The sequence below is a fragment of the Penicillium citrinum genome (assembly GCF_028827155.1).
Source record: "Penicillium citrinum strain IBT 23319 chromosome Unknown utg000011l:1.0-294111.0:1.0-294243.0, whole genome shotgun sequence".
Lineage (NCBI taxonomy): Eukaryota > Fungi > Ascomycota > Eurotiomycetes > Eurotiales > Aspergillaceae > Penicillium > Penicillium citrinum.
Window position 1 is genome coordinate 37,611 of NW_026622696.1, and position 25,360 is coordinate 62,970.

General features: G+C 44.1%; 8 protein-coding genes across 8 annotated transcripts; 4 read left to right on the forward strand and 4 right to left on the reverse strand.

Moving 5' to 3' along the window:
* Nucleotides 1-951: 951 nt before the first annotated feature.
* N7469_011538 (uncharacterized protein) lies at nt 952-1,638 on the forward strand (the record flags this gene model as incomplete). Its single annotated transcript, XM_056650443.1, has 1 exon — nt 952-1,638. One exon carries the CDS (start codon nt 952-954, stop codon nt 1,636-1,638), a length of 687 nt encoding a protein of 228 aa, XP_056494952.1.
* Nucleotides 1,639-2,759: 1,121 nt separating this feature from the next.
* On the forward strand, nt 2,760-4,271 carry N7469_011539 (sugar transporter (hexose transporter); the record flags this gene model as incomplete). Its single annotated transcript, XM_056650444.1, is given in 6 exon segments — nt 2,760-2,816; nt 2,846-3,141; nt 3,175-3,284; nt 3,767-3,881; nt 3,938-4,106; nt 4,122-4,271. The coding sequence occupies 6 exon segments, from the start codon at nt 2,760-2,762 to the stop codon at nt 4,269-4,271; spliced, it is 897 nt and encodes a 298-aa protein (XP_056494953.1).
* Nucleotides 4,272-4,842: 571 nt separating this feature from the next.
* Nucleotides 4,843-6,519, reverse strand: N7469_011540 (uncharacterized protein; the record flags this gene model as incomplete). The annotated part of the gene is made up of 6 exons (XM_056650445.1): nt 4,843-4,937; nt 4,992-5,378; nt 5,449-5,928; nt 5,986-6,291; nt 6,350-6,377; nt 6,439-6,519. The coding sequence occupies 6 exons, from the start codon at nt 6,517-6,519 to the stop codon at nt 4,843-4,845; spliced, it is 1,377 nt and encodes a 458-aa protein (XP_056494954.1).
* A 4,428-nt stretch (nt 6,520-10,947) lies between these two features.
* Nucleotides 10,948-12,623, reverse strand: N7469_011541 (agmatinase; the record flags this gene model as incomplete). The annotated part of the gene is made up of 8 exons (XM_056650446.1): nt 10,948-11,041; nt 11,113-11,263; nt 11,329-11,421; nt 11,486-11,703; nt 11,762-11,983; nt 12,056-12,139; nt 12,227-12,414; nt 12,480-12,623. 8 exons carry the CDS (start codon nt 12,621-12,623, stop codon nt 10,948-10,950), a joined length of 1,194 nt encoding a protein of 397 aa, XP_056494955.1.
* Nucleotides 12,624-13,372: 749 nt separating this feature from the next.
* N7469_011542 (uncharacterized protein) lies at nt 13,373-15,351 on the forward strand (the record flags this gene model as incomplete). The annotated part of the gene is made up of 7 exons (XM_056650447.1): nt 13,373-13,596; nt 13,659-13,972; nt 14,038-14,151; nt 14,191-14,790; nt 14,839-14,913; nt 14,970-15,097; nt 15,172-15,351. The coding sequence occupies 7 exons, from the start codon at nt 13,373-13,375 to the stop codon at nt 15,349-15,351; spliced, it is 1,635 nt and encodes a 544-aa protein (XP_056494956.1).
* A 1,977-nt stretch (nt 15,352-17,328) lies between these two features.
* Nucleotides 17,329-18,009, forward strand: N7469_011543 (uncharacterized protein; the record flags this gene model as incomplete). Its single annotated transcript, XM_056650448.1, has 1 exon — nt 17,329-18,009. The coding sequence occupies one exon, from the start codon at nt 17,329-17,331 to the stop codon at nt 18,007-18,009; it is 681 nt and encodes a 226-aa protein (XP_056494957.1).
* Nucleotides 18,010-18,449: 440 nt separating this feature from the next.
* On the reverse strand, nt 18,450-18,704 carry N7469_011544 (uncharacterized protein; the record flags this gene model as incomplete). Its single annotated transcript, XM_056650449.1, has 2 exons — nt 18,450-18,631; nt 18,698-18,704. 2 exons carry the CDS (start codon nt 18,702-18,704, stop codon nt 18,450-18,452), a joined length of 189 nt encoding a protein of 62 aa, XP_056494958.1.
* Nucleotides 18,705-19,462: 758 nt separating this feature from the next.
* On the reverse strand, nt 19,463-25,007 carry N7469_011545 (uncharacterized protein; the record flags this gene model as incomplete). Its single annotated transcript, XM_056650450.1, has 6 exons — nt 19,463-20,493; nt 20,563-21,581; nt 21,636-23,346; nt 23,403-23,724; nt 23,781-24,029; nt 24,081-25,007. The coding sequence occupies 6 exons, from the start codon at nt 25,005-25,007 to the stop codon at nt 19,463-19,465; spliced, it is 5,259 nt and encodes a 1,752-aa protein (XP_056494959.1).
* Nucleotides 25,008-25,360: the final 353 nt, after the last annotated feature.

Below are 25,360 nucleotides of genomic sequence, written 5' to 3' on the forward strand. Positions count from 1 at the left end.
TTATTATACAGAAATTCGTCAAGGATCGACGAGAAGAGCGCGCGAAATGGGAAATTACGGAGATAAAGGATTGAGAAAGGTGTCTTGGGCCGAGCACATTTGTGGAATTCCGTAGCGATTTTATCTTGTATTATCCATGATTTAGCTCGTGCTATTGCTCAATATCAATAAAACCTCTTGATTTTAGATATGAAGTGATTCTGTGAATATTCTAGTATGATCCCTAGTGAGGCCATTGGAGCTAACGCGATATACCACGTCAAATCTTACGTGAGGTCCAGTATTGCTCCACACATCCGACGATCCGAAGTGGCTGGCCGTTAGTGGAGAATCCTCGCTATTCCCTAGCCAATGGGAAAGAGATACGTAGAGATAAGCTATGTACATTGTGTCAACTAGTCAGATGATTTTTAGAGGAATTATATTTTAAGTTCCACCAATTCTAAGGGCTAGATCTAGGCTTGGTTTAAATGATGACAGACGAGATACACCGTGGAACTTGCTTGGCTCCTTTCCCCCAGAGGATCGACTTGAAACCACTTCCCGGTTTGTTGAATGCGATACCGAGTCTGCTGATACAAGATACTAAGTATCATGACACTATGATCCTGCAGAAATGACTTCACAATGAGCCGCTCTTGAAGTGTGGCGTTTCCTCCATAGAGCAACATTGCGTTCTTGCGGGAATCTAGGCTCTGTTCGACTGGGTTTTTTTTTTAAAAAAAAAAAATAATGATTCGATACAATGGCAGCCCTAGTTCCCAGCATGCCAACTTTTGGCTGAAATAGCAGTCAAAAGTGCCCGGTCCATCGACGTAATTGGCTAGAAACGCATAGGAATGCTACAATCTCCCATTCCACCTGTAGCCGGATATTATTTGAGGAGGTACGACGGCGATTGAAACGATCTGAACCCTCTCAATTCCGTTGAACAAAAGGCAGCTTTCGACCATGTCTAAGCACACGCAAATCGCAAGCGCACCGGCGAATGTATCAGTTCCCCCATTTCCGACAAGAAACCATAACAAAGACATTCGCAAGCCTCTCAAGGAACCCGTACGCCCAATCGGCTTACGCTATGAGTACATGGCAGAGCAGAAAACGAATCTCACCTTGTACCCAGCCGGCAGTGCCGTCTCCGAATGTGCCTATTCCATCCAATGTGAGGATGGCATCGTTCTATTCACCGTCAGCGGGCGAAGATGTAGCCCACATTGCTGTCGAGAAGTGCGAGATCATTCCGGTCTGCCATTGTTCGAAATACACCAACGATCGCGCTGGATGCGTAATGCATGGTCCGTATCCCTACCTGGTGGCCGGATGAATCCCATTGCCGTCGGTCGGCGCAGTCTCAGCGGGGATCTGCATCTGGAAATGGAGAACTTGATAGAAGTAGACTGCAATATCAAAAACCGCAATTTACCCATCGAGCTCGAGAGCCATGGTCGGGCCCTGACGACCTACGACGTGGTGGATGGAAATCGTAGGATTATGGAAATCAAAGAAAGTATTCGTCACAATAAGAAATTAGCATTGTTGTCCACTCGCCAGGCGGGATATCGGCCTGCTATGGATATGATGATTATGCCGGGCGTGGATATGGCCATGGTGAGTTTTTCTTACGTAGTTGGATTGTAACTATCTGGTCTAACTGAAAGTATAGGCGGTAGCGATTGCAGTAGTTGTATCTGCCTCCAGTTTTTCGGCCAACAGGAGTTGCTGAAGAGTACCGATGGCCTCTTTGTGACGAACAGAGCATAGTATAAGGCTATGTCATGAAATTAGGGTTTTCCAAATTTTATGGGTATTGCGCGAAGCAAGGCGTTCGGTGTTTGTGGATCCATTATCAAGGGCCATGCTTTTTATGTTATGAGATTCCGTTGTTATCAATGCTATACGTACCCTCTCTCTGTGTTCATTATTACCGGGGGACTAGATTGAAAGGGCAACAACCATCAAGAGTGTATAGGTAATTCTCTTGGTGAATGTATACCACTCCTTAATTCATACAGAATTCATTTCTTTCAGTGCATGCCAATCTCTGTGGAAGATTTTTTTTTTTTTTGCGATCTACCTAGTCACTTAAAACGGTATTTGATCAATGCACACTATGCGCAATCACTAATATTCTTTTTCTCTCTTTATCCAAATCCACTCTAAATAATCTCAGGGCCTTTTTTATTCATATCTTCAAAAACCTCCTTACGGTAGTGTTGACATATCTCTCAAGTCAAAACCCTCTACATCTAACTATATCACCGAGGATAAAGATTAGCCGTAACTTAGAGGTTGTCGTTTTGCCCGCTAAAGCCCATAAGCGAGATTTATCTTTCTGCAGAATTGGCAAATTTTGTTAGCGAAGCTTATTAATTCAGAGACAAGGGAATTACAAGAGAACAGGCTGTTAGTAAAAATTCTTCCTTACGATACACTGCCATGGGGAAGTTCACAGATTTAATTGTTAGCTCCTGCAGTGTCAAATGCAGAATTCCGGAGGTAGATATCACTAATGGAACTAAGGCACAAGCTAGCACTTGTTGTTTAGGTGAGAGGATAATGGTAGAAGGGCAGAAGATCAAGTGAATCACTTAGTAAGACATAGAGACTGATACTTGAAGAACTTCAAGGAATCCTCTACATACGAGCGAGATCATTCAGTCAGCTCGTCACATGGATGCTTCGATATGTGTTCGTTCCCCCAATTGCTCTTGAATGAAATCTCATACCATACCCATAGATCCGTTGCCAACGAATTGTTCATGTGTGGCTATTATCTCGGTGCCTCGATTGCTGCGTGGGTTACCTTCGGTACCCGGGTACTAGGTTTTTTTGGGGCTTGGCGCAGATGGTATGCCCGATTCTCGCCCTCCCGGCTCTGCTTATTGTTCCTGAGAGTCCTCATTGGCTTGTGGCCACGAATCGTACAGCGGATGCCCGTGAAGCATCAGCGTATTTGCACACCTCGGAGGACACCAATTCCCCTGTGGTTAATCACCAATTAATCGATATTCAACATACACTCAAGCTAGAAAAACATAATTCCTTGGGCTCTGGATACGCTGAGATGATATCAACCCCTGGGAATCGCCACAGATTATTTATTCATCGCAATCTCCATTGGATTCTATGCACAATGGGTCGGTAATGTTGTTGTTTCTTATTACCTGGCCCTAGTTCTAAAGAGGATCGGTATAACAAACACCAAAGATCAACTCCTCATCTCCCCTTGTCTTCAAATTTGGAACCTGATCTTCGCGACTGTCGGAGCATCGCTGGTGGAAAAGGTCAGCCGACGATTGCAAGATGGCGCGATATGCAATGTTTTCTCTTTGGTCTTATAACTGACCCTTTGATGCTCGCAGACAGTCTATATAATCCTCATTATGGATACTTCTCTAAACATGCAACTATCTTTACCCTCGGCGAACCATTCGACTTCAATAATATCGAAGACGGGCCGGCCTTCCAGTCTCTTTTGGGTCAGCGATATATCGAGTTCGAGGATAAATTGGATGAGATCCAGCCAGATGAATCAAGACAACTGTGACATACTCCGACAGAGCTCTTCCAACCATATTATGGTGAATCTATCGCACGATATCTCGTCTCCAACCACAAGCTCACCCTCTACCCATACCACGACTTGATCATCTACGAAATAGGAGCTGGTAACAGTACAATGATGTTGAACATTTTAAACTTCATCCGCGACACGGATTATGAGGTCTTTTCTGTTTCTTCTCTCTGATGCAATAATGCTCATGAGCTACATTACGATTGCCGGGCTCTGAGGGGGGGTTCTATACCACACAACAGCAATCTGTGGGAACAGCCGTGGTCCCTTTTCTCTTCATATATTTTGCCTGCTACGATATTGTCTTGTAAATCGCCCTGAGACATTATAAAGCAGGCCATTTTCACTGATCCCGGGGTAAAGAACACCTCTCCTCACAGCTTGTCCTTGCGAAGTATGGCCTTTGGGACTACGCTCCCATGGCCTCAGCGTCGCATGGGTGTCGGTAGTTTTTGGAACCATGTTCAATACTTTCGTCAATCCCATTGCTCTTGATTCAATCGGGTCGAAGTATTGTTTTGTCTTTGTGGCGGTGTTGATCGTCTAGGAATTTACCGTCTTCTTTGGATATGCCAAAACACGTGGGCATACGCTAGAAGATATGGCAATGATTTTCGATAATGATGGTGCCATTGGGAACGCTGAAGTTGAGGGAACTGATAAAAATGATCAAGCGGAGTTTTTTGAGCATGTCTAAACTTGATTGTTAGAATCGCTAGCAATTCAGGCGTGACAAGATTCTCTTAGATATAACCGTTGGTCCAACTACGCGACATCCTGACAGAGCTTTTGCCGGATCTATGGTAGACTTAGATATGAGCAGAAACAAACTCAAGCCGGATTTTGGGTCCAATTTGCCATTTTATTGACGGATTATAGACTCTGACCATAATCCAAAATCCAATCAGAATTCCATATAACGTCTAATTTGACCTGTACAAGCCACGAAACATTTTTTGCAGAGTTATTCAAAGGTATATGAAATATCTAGTGAAATTGATTGAAGGTTTGAATTCACGTGGGTTTTGGGGGGTTGGAAAGTGTTTTGGATTGGGTTCTTCTACGACTTGAAATTGGTTCCATCAATGTCTATTTACTGATTGGAATGTGTTCTTATAAAACTTTCATCATTCAATGAACAACTTCGCTCTTCATTCTCCAAAGTTGAACTGACCGTGACTTAACTGATCTCGAGGAGTCTCGCGTGGAATGTACTATAATTAATTCATCCACTGATCCTTGACCCTGATGATCCCAAAAGGATTCATTTAGCATTCGCAGAGTTTGTCAATGCGGTACGACCATTCATCTGTGGGATAGGCCGCCTCACGATCGGTCATCTTGACCGTAATTTTTTGCGTGTCTGGTCTAGTCAGCATGAAAGAATTACTTTCCTCTTAATTATATATTAACTTACCCTTCGAGATCCGGTATGATCCCCAGAACCCATCATTGGCAACGACGTACGGAGCAAGTCCCACCTGCTGGGTATTGATGTGATCGGTGTTGTACTTGTCGTCACCCAGCGTCAGTCGGCCATGGGTCATGCCAACCTTCTCGCCGTCGGCGTAAACGGTGTACTGCTCTGTGGTGATAGAGTCGTCTGTCATGGTGAAGATGAAGTCAAAATCGTACTTGCTGACATCGATATCGAGGTCATCTTTTCCGGGCGGCGGGTATACGACTTTCTTGGTCCATGGTTCCACACTCTTGCCAATGCACGGTGTATCTTCAGTACATTTGCCGTAAAAATTGATCTGTATTCCTTTGGAGGAGGAATACTTGACATCTTTGGCCTTTGTGCCTGGTATTTGTCAGCTAGGGTACGCCTGTCTGTCTCGACGCGGGTGTATTCCCTCTATGGCTCTACCTACCTCCAGGAATCAAGTAGCTCGTCCCCGATGCCTGAGGCTGAATTTTCTTTCCCTTGATATAGACATCCAGGTCATCGTCAGGGGACTTGGTCAACCACACATCAAACGGGTATTCGTAATCTGCCTTTGCTACGTTTGGGTTAGGTAGTTGGGCTTTCGTAGTGGCCCCGGTCGCTGGCAGAGACTTTTTCACATCGTTGGTCTCAAGGGAAATCCATCTGCAGGCCTCTGTGTTGCCGCATTTCCACCACGGGTGAGGCTTTGGCTTGGGGCCGGGAGAAGGGGAAGGCCGCGGATCATTGCAGTCGTTTTTGTAGATGATCTCGATGAGATCGAGACCGCCATGAAGAATCGAGATATAGTATTCAATAAACACGTTCAAAGTCTCTTGGCCATAGGGAAAGCACGGTACCAGCAAGGTACGAAGCAGGCTTTCCAACCTGGCATCCTTGAGATAAGCGCCGCAGGTTCCGGAGGGGACTTCTTCCAAGCATCATCAGCAATTGAGACCCCCAAAACAAGAAAATGCTCACTCACCAGGCTTTTCAATTCCTCCAGGGACAATACAAGATCCACTCTTGAAGACCTTCCCATCGTCGCAGCAGGCGCCTTTACCAGAAGAAGCATCAAAGCTGTAAATAGAACCCTGGGCGCAGCAAGAGCCCTGCTTCTTGTGCTTCTCATCCACAACCCATCCCTCGCCCTTGTCGCAGCAACCATACTCACCTGTAGTGGGATTCTTATGCCATGTCGACTGGTCCTGTTCAGGGCCGCAGATATCCGACTGTGCCGACGTCACGCAGATCCACTGGTTCTGTTTCTCGCTATACTCGACGGTTTGATCTACGCCTTGGTTAGTACAATCGGTTCATCTCACTACATTACAAATTTACCAACGTACCATTTCCCTTTTGCTTGCAATGCTCCTCCTGGTAAATCCATCAGTATATTTCAATATCAAACAAGATGATGCACAAACAGTGCACTCACCATGCCAGCCGGGGGTGTGCGAGGTTTAGCCAGGGCGACGGGAAGCAAAGCAGCCAGCGTAACAATTCCGAAAGATTTCATGATGGTTTCTTGTGTGAGACTTCTTTGAAGGGATCGTTACTGGTTTTCTTGCGGTTTGAACGAGGAGGACAAGCTCTATTTATATTTCAGTCTCGGGGCACAATACGTGGTCGCGATGATCAATACGGCATCTCCGGCGTAGGGATTGACTAATTGATTGATTTCGAGAATGGTCATCTCAGCTCAGCTGAATTATATCACGCCTGCATTGGCTGGAAGAGCTATATGCACGATGACAATTCTCGTGGGTAGGTGGATAAGAAATTGCCATTGGAGAAGATTGCCTGTAATGTACAAGAGCCTGGCATGCATGCGCAGCACTTATCCAGTTCCAAATCACTACCGGTAGGAATCCATGCCAGTATTGTTGACCAAGGAAGAACAATGAATCCAAGCATATGGATCAATTACTATGTAAGTGTCAGGACAACGCGAAGTCCAACCGTGTTACATGGAAATCTCCTATTTGCAAGAATAGTACAGTACATTGCACAGGGGCGTTTATACCATCCCGCATTTGCACCTACCAGACATATCTTACTCGGTGTACTTATTACAGTAGAAAAGACGCAGACCCATTGATCTACCATGTGGCTGGCTGGTGCTGTGCAAGAAGCTAAAATAGGAGATTACAAACGGTATGTGGATAATCTGAGCAGTATTTGTTACACGAATGTAAATTATCAGAGAACGAAAGTACAGGTTATGTCTACTCCAAGACTCTCGCAGCTCTGACGAGGCCAGTGCAATGCTCTTTACCATCTGTGGCAAAAATTCTCGAGTGTGCTACGCAAGCAGATCGAGTACGCCGTTGAAAAATACTCACTATATCGTATACATTGATAGTTGAGTCGCTTCCCTTCTGCAGTACAAAATTCAACGCCAAAGAGTGAGTTATATCATAACCGTGGCTCACCCGAGGCAAAACTATTTCCCTATGACAGATGCAATGCCTCGTCTACATATTAGAATCTCATTCCAAAAAAGGCCGAGACTCTGCAGGACAGACGACCTCAAAAAGCCGGGTTTTCAAAGTGTTCAAACTCTAAGCAGCACTCCTCGATATTATCGTACAGGCAGTATGTATATCAATCGTCTATTGACTATTCAGTGTCCAATTATCAGGGTTGCGGGCTTCGAAGTGCTATGTTCGGAAAACCAGAAATCTCAAATCACATCCCTCTGGTGGGGATAAGGCTGAGACGACAGTCGAGCTGAAAGCTGCCCCACAGTGCGGAGTATCGTTATTATGTAACTAATAATGTGGCAATAGAGAGAGGGAAGTATGTACTGGCATAGCAACGGGCGTTTCGGATTCGGCCGGCTTGCATATCGTGATTGTAGTGGTCATTGCTTTGCATGAGCCCGACCCACTGTTCCTTTCAAACCGAACATCTGTAGGTGGTAGATCTACATAGTAGCCAATTGGATACCCCGTGTATGTATCTTCGTATCATTGTGGGTATGTAATATGTCTTTTCGGTCAGAACCACTCACACCCGAACACCCGAGTATTGGATGAAAACCATTGACAACCAACATAATGTTTCGAGTCAAGCAGTTAAGCCAGTGGTGTCTCTGTAAGAAGGCGTAGGGGCTAACACACAAGTCAGGTCCAACGCTAGGGATTTCAGGACATTCATTACCTAATACTGTATGTACGTAGTGATGGAACTTCCGATCATTCAGCAGGCAACAATGTACTGGATCCACATCGGATGCCTTGGTCGATCCATTAGATCTGCGAGCGGGGATCAAAACTGTACTATGTATCTATTTACTGGGCGATCCTTTCTCGCCACTTCCAAGCCCTGATTTTTTCAGCTTTGTACATAATACAAGGCGTATTCAGTCACAATCTATGCAATGAAGGAAGTCGTGATATAGGACTCAGATATTGACAAAATTGTATGGGCCCTCAGCCAGCGCCGCAATAGATAAGAGAAATGAAAGCAAACTTCAGTGGTAAGTTGAAGAGTAAACATATGTGTAGTGGGTGTGTTTTTGGGCCATTCTAAATGCGAGATGAAGTAAGAGAAGACCCTCGCTTCGCTTTCACTTGTTGATCATTCCAATACTGTAAGTGCAATTACATCTAATCCATCCAAGTTGAAGCTTTGAAGTGGAGTATTTGCAATGTAGCATTAGGAGCGGGGTCTGTAGAACCCCGAGAGAAGCGAGACTAAATGCGTATAACTCATTTGGTCCCCGATGCTGCGAGCTCTGTATTTTAGACTTTGTGACATTGCGGCCCGCAACCTGCATACAGGTGGATTTTCAAAGGCAAACATCCCCACTACTGAGCCTATGTCTGATGACGTTGCCGATGCGGAGAACTGTGAATCATTACAAAATCACTGGATAAATTACAGATTCTATACCTGCTTCGAGCTAATCTGCTGATGTCCTACTTGTACATGTACAGAATCCATCCGACTCAGCCCATTGCATGATTTTTGGATTGAACCTACTATTCCCAAATCCACGTTGGGCATTATATCGATGTGCATAGTCGTGTAAACACATGGAACAGACCGATTTTTATCCGAAAATAGATATCGAATACTTTATTTTCCCCAAAAATATATATGAAGATTCTGAGAAGCTACGAAACATTTTACAGCAACTGTTCTTGTCACATATAGTCTCCATATCTAATAGGATATAGATTTGCTCTATATATCCTATTGAAATGAATTTTCCTTTGTTTTTTAAGTGAATGGATAAGTCCATTCACCTTGATGGACATATTGAATTTTGGATCGGGATTTCCAACTTATTTTAGGTTTGGCCGATATTGACTGTAAAAACTTGTTTGGCATACACAAAGAATTAGAACTTTCGATTCGATATCCCGATGTCAAACATCTTTACGTAGTATATACGGTCCTAAATAGTATGAATATATACGTATTATCTTCCGTAGCGGGAAACCAGAAATTGGATATTAATATGATATTCCCGAGATCTAGAATATCGTTCACCAATATAGTCTCTATATCCAAGAAAGACTACCATTAGAATAGATATTATTTTGTACATCGACTAGGAATAAATTGCAACTTTGAAAAACCATTCTTTCGGTAGCTGCTTAAAATATATCGGATAGACTGGCTTTTTGTTGGCTGATCGGTTTTAAAACCCCCTTGTGTAATAGAAATTGAAAAAAGGTAACTCGAAAAATTTCAACCCCTAATTTGCTGGATTCCTGAAATCAGCTGCGTTGCTCAAATCAATCGAACAATTATCGAGTAATACCTGGGATATATTATCCGAGTTGATATCGACTTGACGCCACTGACGATAGAGAAGGATACCTGCAAGAAAGATTCAGAGTACAATTCATACGGAATATTGTTTCTAGCGGAGCTGTAAACTATAGCAAGACCTGAGACAGCGGCAGCTTTTGCTCAGCCCAATTGACCTATTTTGGAAAGTCGGACTGGCGGTCCAACAATTGTTGATATATCTCTACGTAGCTGTGCTTTCTCCTGGTCCGAAATAGCTCAACAGAGTGACATATGCAAAGGAAATTTTATGCTTTGTAAATTTTTATGTCTTCACGAATTAAGCCACACATAAGTTGCCCTCGGAATATATTCTTGAACTTAATATTTAAAATCGCTTTGTTACGGTTTACAAGAATTGACTACTATTGGTTTTTTTTTCTTGGGACAGACTTAATATTCGATACATAAATCTTCAAATTAATGTCATCTTCAGATCAAAGACCCCATTCAATGGTTTTTTTTTCTCGTTGAACAAGCACTTTATGGTACAAGGCGAGAACCAAATCTTTCAAGAAAATGATATTATCGCCAAGTTATCAATTTTGGCCAGTCCCCAGTCCTAACCGCTACCCGTTCTGATTCGACGGAGCTTCTAACTAATGCTCGGATCTCAAAAACTTTATCATAGCCAGTGTTTAACTCAACGCAGTTTTCTAAATTGTTGGTTGAATCTTGGTAGATCAATCGAAATCCACAGGTTTGTTAGACTTTCTTAGATCAAAAGTGATGCAGCTTTCCTCGAGGTGAAAATATCAAATTCTTGGGGAGGCTTCATGATTAGATGACCCTGTCGAACGTAAAGTGGGTTCTCCATTCGCAATTGCTAGTTGGAGAGCTACAAGAATATTAGATTGAGTGCTAAAATATTGAAAAGTTAAATTGCATTTTCGTACTAGATATTTGTTTCTTTTCTGCGATCATTGTATCGTGTCCTGATATGCCAATAACGTAATACACAAGTGTACCATAATTTCATACGATCAGGGGAAACGATATTCATTGTATGCTATGATAGCACTAGCTCTAGTAGTGAAAGAGAAGTGTCGGTCTGCCCCGGAGTCTTGACAAATCTTGACAAGACAAATCATGCTGCGAAAAGCATCCAAAACCTTAAACCCCTTAAGATGTAGTGATATATTCATGGCAAGCCCGCTACACGGGAACCTTCGATTGACAAAGGCCCACCTTTGACCATGATAGTCAAAACTTCATACAAAACATCCGCCGCGGCCCTTGGAGGGAAAATTAGTCCATTTTTTCTGGGAAGTATGATGGGTAAATTTTGGTGGCTTTTGGTACTTACATTGTAGTGTGTTCGGCATTGGTATCATAAGCTGGTGCAACTTCCACAATATCTGCTCCAATAAGGTTGAGCCCATCTAGACCTCTGATAATTGTTCTCAGCTCTCGTGTAGACCAGCCTCCAGTCTCTGGGGTTCCGGTTGCCGGTGCGACTGTTTGAATGAAAATAAGCAATGGACTCATCGGGGCGAGGTAATATGAAATAGAGAAGTCTTACAAGCGGGGTCTAGGGTATCGATGTCAATCGAAAGATAAATGGGATTCTCGGTCCCAACACGATTGCGGATTTTTTTGATGATACCATCAACACCTGGTTCACTTGAGTAATTTTGATTCATGTTGGGCGTTTAGTATATGGGTAGAAAACTCCTTACCGATTGTATCAATTTCCCTTGCTTCAACAATATCAAATCCACAATATCCATCATTTTCGTAGTCGGACGGTCCTGATAAAGTTGTTCTAATACCAGCATGAATATTGGTGTCATTCTTCAATAACCCCTCCATTGCTGCGTGATAGAAATATGTGCCATGGTTAATGCTAGCGATCTTGCTAGGCGAGCCCCCAAAAACTTTTGGTTTCCATGAATCTCTATCATCTCAGATTAAACGATGAACTTGGACCTGTATCCATTCATGCAATTACTTACAGATGACTATCGAAGTGAATGACGGTGACGGGTCCATATGCTCTGTTAATGCTTCTCAGCAAAGGCAATGTGATGGTATGGTCGCCACCCAAAGTAATCACGCGTGGTAGGGTTTTCCCAGCTCTTGAAAAGCCTGCTTTGTCGGAGTCCGTATAAGGCTTGCGCATAAGCAAGCTATTGTGACCTTCTTCAATTTGTTGAATGGCCCATTCATTGTCGTAACTAAGGATTCAGTACTCGATTAATCAACGTTCTGTTGAGCTTTCCTTCGCATCACAACACCTAATAACTTACGAAGTCACAGGAATATCACCGCAATCAACCACTCTCAACTCATCCGTGAATGGGTTTGCCTGAAGTGGTACGTTGTAGCCCCCACTGAAAGTTATAAGATTTGCATGTCAGATAACTTCTCACACATTGATTACCGATTTTCGGTACTCCGTCTATTTTAGCTCGACGTACTAGAGATTAAGACGGCGAGACCCTTGTCTGATACCGCTCGGACCAAATCTTGCACCAGGTCTATATGAGGTTCCGGTATCAAAGGGGGCACCCATGAAAGCGATGTCATATTTCTCTGCCTCGCTGGACAGGCATTGGTAATAAGGCAGACGACCAAATGTGGAGATCCCAGAGAAGACAGAATCGGCCTTTGTTTTGACGTCAAGATAGTTAGTGTGCTCCTGCTTCGACACAACTCTCTCATACTACTAACCTGCGTCCCACCATCTCCAGGTAGTGAATGATGCCAAAGTTCTTCCAGTGGACCAGCAGCGATTGGAGTCTGTGTATGCAACTGATGCCCTATGCAAAGGGTTGAAAAAATGAGTAACCCGGTAGAAGTGGTGGTAAGAATCATTTTGATGCGTTGAGAGACTCTGAAGAACATCAAAATGCAGTGCAAGTACTTTCCTATAAATTTTATATCAGCTTGATGGTTCTATCCATAAGTTATGGTAGCACGACTGTGATTATATAGATGCGCAATGTTTGACAGATACAATGTCTGGCTTGCAATTTCTCTCGCGGGTTCTTGGGCTCTGACGTAGCGCCTGTGAAGATGCTAACCCGTCATCTCCATTTACTGCCTTGATTAGGCATATCATGTCTTCGACGCCGAGACGTTTATCGTAGAGATATCAAATATTTAGTCACGTAATCTGTGTATCTTGCTTCTGCACACTTTATCTGTCAAACAGGATTCGCCATTGTAATGCCCCAATTCCTTGATTGGATTACAGTGAGACCGGCAGTGCAGTGATAAAATGCATTTTGGAACTAAACCGGAATTAGAAGTTGACGGGAGCGAGTACACGGGACAATGCGGAGTATCTTAGACGCTAACTTCACATGATTCAAGCTCATCTCCCAGGACGTTCGCTGGATTTTTACTATTACTGGGACTTGCTGATCGGCGCTACATGAAGTACCGCTGATAAGTAATTGAAGACTTAGAGATAGCCAGACAATATTCCATTGGCCAGAACATGTTGTATATCATCATGAATTATCCATTGTCATTAGCTTTTAACTCATGCTTTGCTTGTCATAGATTTAGCCTTGAATCCTGATATTTTGTGATATGATGAGATCAAAAATCATACGAAAATGGAGAAAATGCAAGAACATGGAATCCAGAAAGAAAATTCAACTCTTGAAATCTCGTCAGAATTAGGAACAGGAGTGCAAGTTCAACTCCAGGGCAAAATCACGCCCAACAATCTTCAACCAAAAAACCCTGAAATGTTTCCTCAGCCAACGGCAGATCCCCAAGACCCTTTAAATTGGCCCAACTTGCGAAAACATACAATACTTGGAATAGTCATGTTGAAGTGGGTTGTTTAGATTGATCACAAAACATCAAATCCTGTTTCCTAATCTTCTCTTCATATAGATACTTTCTTTTTACATACATCACAACTACTACGGTCCCTTCGTTTCCTGGAATTCAGACTCAGTATGGGATCAATTACTCTCAGGCTAATTGGACCGTGGCTATACCTGCACTGGGATTATCACTTGGACCATTGATTTGGTCCTCTCTTGCAGATATCTATGGCCGTCGGCTCATATTTCTGTCGGGAACCCTGATAGCTTTGCTATCCACAATTGGTGCAGCAGTGACCAGTTCGTATCAGGGATATATGGCAGCGAGGTTCTTCCAGGGATTTGGCGTGAGCCCGGCATCTACTGTCGGAATGGCAACTGGTAAGTTTCAATGGCGAAATCTGGAACTTGTTTTGTTCAAATCATTGAATACAACATGGACATAGTGAATGATATGTTCTTCGAATTCGAACGTGGACAAAAGCTTGGGATGTGGGTTTTGGCAGTAGATTCGGGTCTTCTGCTTGGTCCTGCATGTACGATCATTCTCCAGATGCTAAGTTAATACGGAAAAGAATTATCTTAACTAACCTTTCAAGTTGGTGGTATCTTTAACCTCATCAGTGCGGCTTGGATCAACTGGTTTAATGCTATGCTCTTTGGCATTCTTCTCGCCCTGGAGTTGGTTTTTATGCCTGAAACCCTCTATCCCAGACAACATATGATATTAACACTCGAGGCACGGTTGCAAACCGATCTCAACGAAAACACAGAAATAAAATATGAGAGTTATCGGCCGCCCCAAGCTCCCGAGCTACGCCGGACAACATCTTTGCCCTTCATCTCCTTTCGTCCTATACCGGGAATCTTTCATCCAAAGGCTTGGGACTCACTCACTCGTCTTTTATGGACCTTCAAATTCCCCGTTGTGGTAATTGCAGTCCTCGGGTATTCATTCACGTGGTACTGGTGGACACTCTCGGTAATCACTATGGTGCCCGCGGCCTACCCGCAATATACGCCTCTTATACAGGGATTCCTTTTCTTTGGATTATTCATCGGGACACTTGTCTCGGAAATATGTTGCTCTGGTCGACTGAGTGACTACATTGTGATGAGACTAATGAAAAAAAACGACAATGTTCGAACGCCCGAAATGAGGCTTTGGCTGTCTTATCCTGCAATTCTGAGCACAGCCGGTATGTCTCTTGTCTGAACTTGATACAAGATTTTACTAATATTCACAGTTGGACTAATACTCTGGGGTATTAGCATTGAAAGGAGCTATCATTGGATTATCGGGCAGGTGGCATTCATCCTATGTTCGTGGAAGCTATCGCGTATGGCACATTGTAGGCCCATGCTGACAGACTTTCAGTTTCCGCGGGCATTCAAATTGGAAATACAGTGATAACGAGCTATATTGTTGATGCTTATCCTTTGCAATCGACAAGTACGATAACCTTTTACGCTGTATTCTTTAATCTAAGCGCTTTCGTCAATCCTGTTTGTTCCCCTTTTCCTCATGAAATCCCCGAAGCAAACTGTGTGTAATCAGGATCTAATCATATATTAACCAGTTTTTTATTGCTAGCTGGGAGTCTGCTTCAGGGTGGATCTGGACTTTCACAGCTCAAGCACTCATAGTTCTTGGTTCGTCTACTTCAATAATATTGATACTACACAGGTACGGTGCTTGGCTACGGAATAATTCGCCGAGGCCATCATGGGTCAACCCCGAGTACGATTTCAGAATCTAGAGCCATGGATCAATGCTTTCGGCCGATCTATGTCGATTCTTGCTTCTGCTCTTTCTAGTTCGTTCACTGGTGTCAACTACTTCTCATTCATTCATTTCCTGAATCAATATCCGAAATGTGCGGCTTATCTAGCATAGACAAATTCCAAGTTAAGCTTCTGATATGGATCTGAATATTTTATTAGTCTGCTATCCAGCAAGTTCCACGACTCAATATCATAGACAAATTAGGCAATGCAGTCAATGCTCATCGAAAGGGCAGTCATACCATAATTTGTACTATATAGCGCAATTGCAGCAGCACACTCACTGAGTCAATGAGGTGCAAAAACAGCTATTGTAGTTCAAATTCAAACTTTGAGATCACAGTGGTGATATGCTAACTGTTTGGCTTCATGGAGGGATGAGGGGTCTCTTTGTCTCAGAATCCCGATGGAGAAGAATATCGAAATGCAAAATATGAATGGCAGACACAAAGTTTTCAGTTCCATAGCCTGAATAAGGAGAACAATTGGATCGTTCATCATCTCTCAATGGCTTATCAGATTGGATTCTGCTGTTCCCTCAGCTTGAGATGGAATGAAACGTCTATGTAGAGCTATTTCTATCGAATCCAATCGGGCCCGTTATTCTCGTGCTCACTCTTATCTCTTTGAATATTAATCTGAAGCACTTTATCTTTCAAAGGACCCTACTTCTCCCGGAATTTCAATGTAGTTCGCTACGCCACTACGCATAACTTCCTAATGCGGTAAACCTTTCGAGAGCCCCACTGTAGATGAGTATGGCAATATAGAGTTAGGATTTTATGCACGTCGGGGTAGTGATAAGATAATGATACTTGAGCAGTTAGCATTTAGATTCAGTATCATTATTTCTTCATGGTCATAGAAACTTTACACATCTCCTATCAACTCTGCCGGTATCTGCGTGATCGCAACTGTTGAAGATCTGAAGTTCTCTATTGAAACGAAACATAGGGGATTCCGTCAGCCATTGTCAGCTAAACCATGTACAGCACTCTTCTATGGTCTGATTTGGACTTACTCCACCGGATATAAATGATTTGAAAGTGTCGCACAAAACGATCTCAATTTTTCGAACCGTCTATGACAGCTTAATACCTGGAATTTTTAATTCGGGTGGGAATTCGAATCTACCAATATCAAGCAAGTCAAATATTGGACCCTCGGCCATCTTTTTTGATCGTCCTTTCTTGTCTGGGCTTATTCAGTCGACAGTTCTGGTTTCGGCGGTGCTGAACGTCTGAATAAGCGTCCTAATGTGTTCAAGAAATACGAGTAAGAATATTCAACCTCGAGTAATCACCAGGGACCTCCTTCCGTCTGAGCAAACTGCCCTACTCCATAATCAACAATTTGATCACAGTTTTATACGAGATGCTGAACACAGCCATTGGGGAAAGAAATGGATTTTGGAGACTTGGTCTCTGTTTAAAGACGCGGCGCCAGTTATCCTAGGATACATGCTACAAATGAGTCTCCAGGCTGTCACAGTTATTATTTCTGGTCACCGATCACCTTTTGACCTTTCAGTGGCCGCCTTCTCCCTTATGTTTGCCTTGGTGACTGGCTGGATGATAGCACTTGGTGGGACTACTGCATTGGACACCCTGGCTTCGTCCACGTTTGTGGCAAGCCAGAATAAAAACGATTTGGGGATCTTACTTCAGCGTGCTCTGTTTGTTCTGACTCTGTTCTATATCCCAGTCGCAACTCTGTGGGCCTTTTCGGAACACATATTTTTGAAACTTGGACAAGACGCCGAGCTGTCATACCATTGCTCGAAATTTTTGACTTGTCTCATTCCTGGAGGACTAGGATATATCTTCTTCGAGGCATTGAAGAAATACATGCAAGCTCAAGGTTCGTATCTGTAAACCATTTACATGGGTACAGCTAGTCATCTACTACAAAAAGGTTGATTATCGTGCAACTAATGTCAAACCTAAGGAATCATGAGAGCGGGTACCTACGTTCTCCTCATCACATCTCCTCTGAACGCTATCTTATGTTACGTGTTATGCTATAAGCTAGACATCGGCATTCTTGGAGCGGCCATCGCCAATAGTATCACATATTGGCTATCATTTAGTTTATTAGCCCTATATGCGAAGTTTATCGAGGGGAGAGAATGTTGGGGGGGATTGTCTCGATATGCTTTTAAAAACCTTTGGGTATTTTCTCGACTTGCGATACTTGGCGTTCTTCACGTTGGCACCGAATGGTGGGCATTTGAAATTGTTGCCCTAGCTGCCGGTCGAATGGGTCCCATACCTCTAGCAGCACAGAGTACCATTATGACTGCCGATCAAATATTGAACACAATACCTTTTGGTATCGGTATAGCAGTCTCGTCTCGAGTGGGAAAATGTCTGGGTGAAAGTAATGCGCGTCAAGCCATGAGAATTGCCCATATGGGTACTATAATGGCGTGCTTTATTGGAGGAATCATTCTGACCATTTTAATGCTGACACGAAATGTCTTTGGAGAATTATTCAACGACGATGATCGCGTTATTCGGTTGACATCCGACGTTCTGCCATTTGTTGCCCTTTTCCAGGTTTCTGATGCTATGAATGGCTGTTGCGGCGGTGTTCTGCGGGGATGGGGCGACAGCATCTGGGCGCAATCGTGAATATAGTCAGCTATTATTTCTTTGCTCTTCCACTGGGGATATCCCTTGCCTTTCAGTGTGGCTGGGGTCTCAAGGGACTTTGGATTGGTCAATGCATTGCGCTTTGGGCTGCCGGTATTCTCCAATGGATAATCGTGTTTTCAACGAGATGGGATGAAGAAGTTCACAAGGCGCTCAAACGTATCGAGAATGGCCTACCAGGAGATCAATATGACGATCTTTGCCCCTGAGCCATCATGAACTCCAGCCTCCTGGTATGCGCAGCTGAACCCGAATATTGGCTACTTTCAGTACACCGCAAACAATGATAGAATACGTGAAAGCATGCCTGTCGAATGAGAAAGCTAATTGTGTGGACCATCAATAGTGTTCTCCTGGCCATTCTGAGTGTCAATCTCAAAACTATAGATATCATCGTAATGAATTGCCCAGTATCCATCCTAAACTTTCTTAGTGATCGGCCCAAGTTTACCGCCATTTACGAGCTTGTCGTCAAGCGTAGTAATGGACATGATACCTCCGGCAGTGGTACACTTGGAGATTTCATCCGCATCGTAGGCCATTTGGACAGGGACAAGGTCGACTAGGGTATCCAATCCAAGACTTTCTCCAGAGTCAATTTCTGGGCAGAAATGGCAGTAAATCTTGTACCAGACACAGTACTCACCCACCAAGCAACAACATTTACCATACATGTTAAAACATAGGCGGAGAAGGCCTTGATAAGATTGATATGTCATATGCTATATCTTCTTTTGCTTTTCAGATAGCGAGTTAGGGATGTTAACACCGTGGATAAACAGTGCTGCTCTCGACCTGGTCGATACCTCCCTTGACCTCTATACGGCTCACTTTGATCGTAATATGCAAGGTCCTATTTTCCTCACCAAAGAAGCTCTTCCCTATCTCCCACGTGGAGGGCGAATTGTTTTCATTTCATCTGCCGCCGCTCGCTTGGGGGTTGCAGGACATGTCATTGTACACGTTGAATGACCTTGCGAATGTTTAGTTAGTCTAACCATGTATCACTCTTTGCATGTCCTTCGAGGACATGCAACTGATGGTTTATGAGACCCCAGCTGCTCCCGAGTGGGAGAAGTCGATGATATTCCTCCCCTGGTTGCTTTCCTATGCAGCGAGGACGCCAAATAGACCACCGGCTCTTGTCTCTCTGCCAACGGTGGCCTTTACAATTAGCGATCCAATGATGCAAGTTGAGGAACCAAGATTGGTTCTTTTCCTCATGTGCTACTTTCAAGAGGAAAGAGTGGTACATGGTTAGACTAACCAAACATTAGCAAGATCATTCAACGTGTACAATCACACCCTTCATGCAGATGAATTCAATCGATCAATACCAGTTTAATTTCACTAAAATGATTCTCTCTTCAGATCAAAATAATCAATATGACCCTATTTCATAACTACATGAGAACGACGTGCGGCAACCCACTTAACTCCACCGAGAAGCCAGTCCAGTCCACAGAGCAACTTCATCGAGATTCTCATCCGAATCTGAATCTAGACTTCCTCGGCGTAATCTTCTTAATTCCCGCCGACTATACCTTTGTTCACGCCCGACACCCTTGGTGGCCAGTCGCTTAGCAACCTCATTAGCCTCGAAAAGAGTCACAAGTCTTCTTTTCTGCAAGCCTTGTGCCGTCCACTTTTGACACTCTTCCACTACCATCTGCGCCTGAGACTGCAACTCTTTGCGCTTGAGGAATTGCTCCGGTCGTCGATTATTAGAGCTGTAGAATCTTCTGTGCCCGTCTGATACGCTAGAGACTTTAGGAACGGCGCGTGTTGTCTCGTTCACCCAGGAGTCCACGGCCATATCAAGCGGTGTATTCCCCATCGCATTTTCTCGGTATAGAAGATCGAGTCTTTGGCTAAAAACTGCTTCCATGACGTGAAGCAACCCACGTTTGACACAATCATGGATAGGTGTATTACCTGTACCGTCGAGTAACTCCAGAAACTTTTGGTTGCTTGGTTTTCCTATGGCTAAAAACAGACGCGTAATGGAGGACATGATATTCATCTCAGAGGTATCATCATGCTGTCTCCGGTGCGTTCTGTTCGAAAGGTCAAAAGGATATCGAGAGAGCCAGCGTGCAAACGGAGTTTGCGAGCTTTCACCAGCACGCTGGGTGAGCATGACGGATACTTGCTCTCCATCCATCAAGTCAACCAGTCGTTTGATGTTCTCTGGCTCTTTACTGGCACCACCTGCAATTGAGCAAGTCGCTAAATGTAACAGATTGCATCCTTGAGTGTCACGAACGGTCTGGTTGGCCCCAGCTTTGATGAGAATTTGCGCAAACTTGATCCTATGCAGGGAAATAGATAACGCGAGGGGCGTGTGACCCTCTGATGATCGTACTTCGAGACATTCCGGGTGATGGTCAACCAGATACTGGACCAGTCGCTCTGATTCTTCGGAGGGGCGAGCCATCACTGCGCAGTGAAGGACCAGGTCGTCTGATTAAATGTTAGTAGGAAAAATCTCAATAGGCAATGCAAGGGTGAAAAATCAAAAAATGAACATACTTCGACTTTGAAGCCACTTTAGAACGGTTGCATCCAGTCCCAACGCAGACTTGGCTACCCTCTTGACATTCTCATCCTCCAAATGCGCATTGACATAGTCCAGATAGTAACGACTCGGAGCTGTACTGAGGAACCATTCTGTACTAGCCAAGCTTCCTTGAAGCGCAGAGATAAGAAGAGGAGGACGACTTGGACCGTCACTGTGGTTGTGCCTTTTTTGTCGACCAGCATCTGCCCAGTCTTTACGCTTCTGGCCTCGAATAGATAATCCTTGATAATATTGAGGCTCCTCGCGGGCCGCAATACCAGATTCATTGCTCAGCTTCATGAGAGGAAGCCCCACCCCAGTACTTCTCATCAGAAGCCCGAGGCATTCAGTATGGCCTAGAGAAATTGCCAATTGGAATTCCTTTTGGTCAAGGGAGAATGGCTTTTCGTGGGAAGAATCACTCTTCACACACTCGTGTCCAGCATTCACGAGCCATTCCAACAAACGAACATCGTTTTTGAAGATGGCATATGTGAAGAGAGTATTGGGCCTCAAATAGTACCAGCTACTAGTATTGCTCATATTAACAAGGGGAAACCTCTCCTTCGGGGGAAGACCCTCATCCAGAAACAGCTCGACAGGGCATATTTGCTCAAGGGCTTGGAGTGGTGAGACTTCACTCTCGACCTGACTCACAGCTTCGCCAACATTGTGGTACGTGAATCTGTCATCCACAGTGTGTCCGACGATATCAAGGCCCTCGTCATCAGAAGATTCGTTTTCCGAATCAATGTTCATCTCGAAGTGTTGATGGTTGTCAGTCTCCTTCACCTTATACTGGACTCGAAGTATCTGTAGGATGACTTTAGCAACATGTAAGTGGCCTTTTAATATGCAAATTTGAAGACAATTCAGTCCTAAAGAATCCGTTGTCGAGATATGCAAAGGCAATTGATCTTTAGCCTGTCCCCACATGTTGAGAGCCAGAGATTTGATAGTGCCGAGATCGCCATTCCACGCAGCCTCGAAGCTGGTTTGTGTTTGTTAGCTGATATTCTTAGAATTATCGGGAGTTTTTACATACAGTTGTACATATCCCTCTTGTATAACATCAGACAGACCTGACGAGGACCTGAAGAATTCGACTTTGAAAGGCTTCGTGGGCTTTTGCTTCTGTTGGTTTCTTTGAATTTGATGGTCCCTGGGCTGCTCCTGTTGTTCTCCTGGGTGAAGTTCCTCCCATGTCTTGGCCTCTCGTGATATCAATTCGGCTTTGAGACTCTCATAGTCAGCTATCAGTTCTGTGACGACCTTTCTCGCCTCGGCTTCCTCGGGTTTCTCTTCAGATTCTTTCGCCTTTTGTTGCTCATCGTTTTCCGCCGCCCTTTCATTGTTTCTCTTAGCTTTTTCTAACTGGCCTTTTGCAGCAAATCTTTGATAAGTTTCCTCTTGGAACACGCTCCAGTATGAATCGTCCGCTTCTTCGAAGATGACAGGGTCTGGAATTCCGTATGGCTTGTACCACGTTAGGGGTTCCTTCTTTAGCGAATCTTGCAATTCTTTCAGGTGTCGATTGGTACAATCAAGCACTGTTTCTTTGAAATCATTCTTACGAGTATAAAATGTGTTTGGATCAATGCCACGTCGTAGGAGGTCAATAGCAATTGATGGCAGATCGTTCTGAATTGCAAAGAATATTGGCTGCTTTGGCTGTCTTTCGACGAATTTTTCTTCTCTGCCGTAGCGCACAGCATCTGGCATTTGGATTTTGAGAGTTTTCAAGCATTCCGAAATTTCAAACTTGCAGTTTGCCCCCATCTCAAGGAGTTTCATTGCCCCAACTTGGTTCTTCGCTAGTATGGCAGTCACGAAGGCTGAGACGAAGGTATGACCAGACGAATACCAATCACCGTGAGCGACAAGGTGGTTTATTGCTCGTTGCATGGCTGGTCCATCATGATCCTGAAAGATATCGAGAAGCTCATTGTACTCAGACTGAGCAATATAATGAAGTGGCGTGTTGTGAGACATATCGGCTTGTGTAGAAGAAGCACCCAGCTTCAAAAGTGTCTTTGCCATCTTTCTTGCTTTTTCAAGGGGAAGAGCCAGTAGCAATACCAGAGTCATGATTGCTCCTCTTGGTTGCTTGTTGTAGTCAGAAGTTATCTTGATTGGCATCAACACGTCAGCTCCGAAGGATGTAACGAGCTCTTTCACAGTTTCCACATGGCCATGGAGAATTGCGAGGTGTAGCGGTGATGCCAAATTGTCCCAAGCAGTTACATTAATATCGTAAATGTCTGGGTCTAACTCGTTCTCTTCAATAGTGTCGAAGGTGGGTCCAACTTCATCCGTGTCGTTTTGATCTATCTTCACGTAGGAGGCAGAAGTGTGAGAATGATCATCTTTCTCGGCATCGTCATCAACATGATGATGGTTTCCCATATCCATTGTTTTTGTTTTAGTCGATTCATTCTTGCCATTCTCTTTCTCTTCATTCTCGTTGCTTTTGGTCAAGAGAATACGAACGATCTCAGTGGCACCCCTGGCAGCAGCAAGATGCAAGGCCGTCTGTCCATCTGCCATTCGAGCAATCAGTCTCGCACCATGATCAACAAGACATTGAACAATCTCCGGAGTGGAAGTCATGCAGGCCAATTGCAAAGGAGTACGTCCGGTGTAATCTCGTCGATCAGGATCTGAGTCCTCTTGTCCCAGGAAATCCCGGACGATTGCCAAATCATGCGAGACAATTGCCTGGCAAAGCAGTTCAGTACGACCAACATATGCCATTTCTATATCCTAGTGTTAGTATTGGATACTAAAAGAACCGAAAATGCCCGCATCATACCTGTCCAATTGGTCTCGGTGATTGGATTGAAACTGCCAATCTCCTGTCGGCCAGGGTTGTCTTTGATAAAACTGACATCCCCGGAGATATAGATCTTGCTTTCTTCTTCTGCCACTTTCCGTTCTTCGTCAGTCACAGGTTTAGGGCAGAATCCGCAGCAGTCTCCAATAACGTGTTCAACATCCCCGAAGAAAGCAGGGTGACGATGAAGATAAACTGTACGATCTTTCTTCTGATTCCACTGCGCGTTCAGTAGAAGATCCTTTGTATAAAGCAGCTTCTCTATCTTGCGTGCATTAAATCTGCGGCCGTAGGGGATGGTCTATCAACCAATTAGAATCAAAAAATACAGCGACAGGGAAGGACAAAAGAACATACAAAAGTATGATAATCCGAGATTTGGTCCTCTTCTTGCCATTCTGGCACTTCATCTTCCCAGTCATCCTTGATATTTCCTCGCAACTCCTTGCCTTGACGACGTTGCAAGTACACACTCAGTGGAGGCCTTCCACGTTCCTCACGTCTCTTTCTCAGGTAATTGTCACGGTCGTCAGGCTTGGGGAGTTTTTCGAGAACCAGAAGACGAGCAAGTCCCTCGGTTCGCATAAAGCTCCTTTCAAATATGGTCTAGATCTCAATAGTCAGCATGATAATAGCTTAGTAGTTGGGTGTTCGTACCGGATCAACTCTCGATCTCTCAAGTTGAGGCCAGAAGACCTCAAACCCACGATGAGAATATTTTGAAAGTCGGTTCTCGTAGGAAGGAGAGCGCCGAGTCATATCAATTTGGTTGGTTTGCGTGATGTACGACGCGATAGCCCGAGGAGATGCGTAGACTTGGTGGCCATCATAAGCTGCGCAGGAACAGTCCACATCAAAGCCAGTGAGGATTTCACCAATCGAGTGATAAATGCGAAGGACAATCTGCACATGTCTGGTGGGATATTGCGAGGCAATGGTGATGGTATTCTTAGTGCGGATAGTGGTAGTCTCATACAAGATTGTGTTGCGAATCTTGTCTTCGATGTGCTTGATCTTCTCAATGGCCTCTTCCTCAGTCAATCCATATAAGAACAGATCTACATCCGAGGCTGGTGCAAACTCATCGTGATAGTATTGACGCAAGCCTCTCTTAGAATTCCGATATTCTTCAGGAACAGGCAAAAGAGATGTCACAACAGCACTTCCTGCAGCGACCACATTACTCCAGTCCATCTCGCTCAGCGCGCCTTCAGTGAAGAGAGTAAAATTGTTCTCGAACTCGCTAAGCGTCGGGACGACAGCTGGTGAGCCATGAGCTCTGCGTTTGTCATCGGACAGAGGAAGGATATATTTATCCTTTAGTTCATTCGATTCCGATTCGAGGTCTCTTGCCTGAATACGAATGTCTGTCGAGCGAGTCTTCTCATCATAAAGAGGCACAATGTTGGCGTGATCGTCTTTTACCACGTTATGGGCTGGATCTTGCGCAAAAATCCTTCGGGCCGAAGCATCATACTCATTGTATGGCTTCACAAGGTCCTGAATAGGTCTGGTTTGATGTGATTTGATGTATTGAACAAAGTCCTTATGTCTCACAGGTAGAGAAGGTAAAACAGCAGTCATGGTGGATAGCAGTCGGTAGAAAGACCAATGGCTATTTTTTTTATCATAAAAAAAAAAAAGCCTTGTGGAAATCTGATGGAAAGAAAAGATTGTATAAACAAATGATGATGTTGGAAAATATCAAAGAAAAGAGAAGTTGGGATGAATTTTATATTTGGAAGGGTTAGAATGATTTGAGGGCATCGCCCAGGCAGCGTCTTCGTTAGTGCAGGCCGCAATGGAAGATCCACTGGAAGAACAGCCAATTGATACATTTTGAACTCCACTTGGTGGCTTCGCTAGTTTTGCCAGCAATTAAAGGTGAGGCAGAGCTATGGAATTGTGTTTGATAGCCTAAAGTATTTTACTTGGTA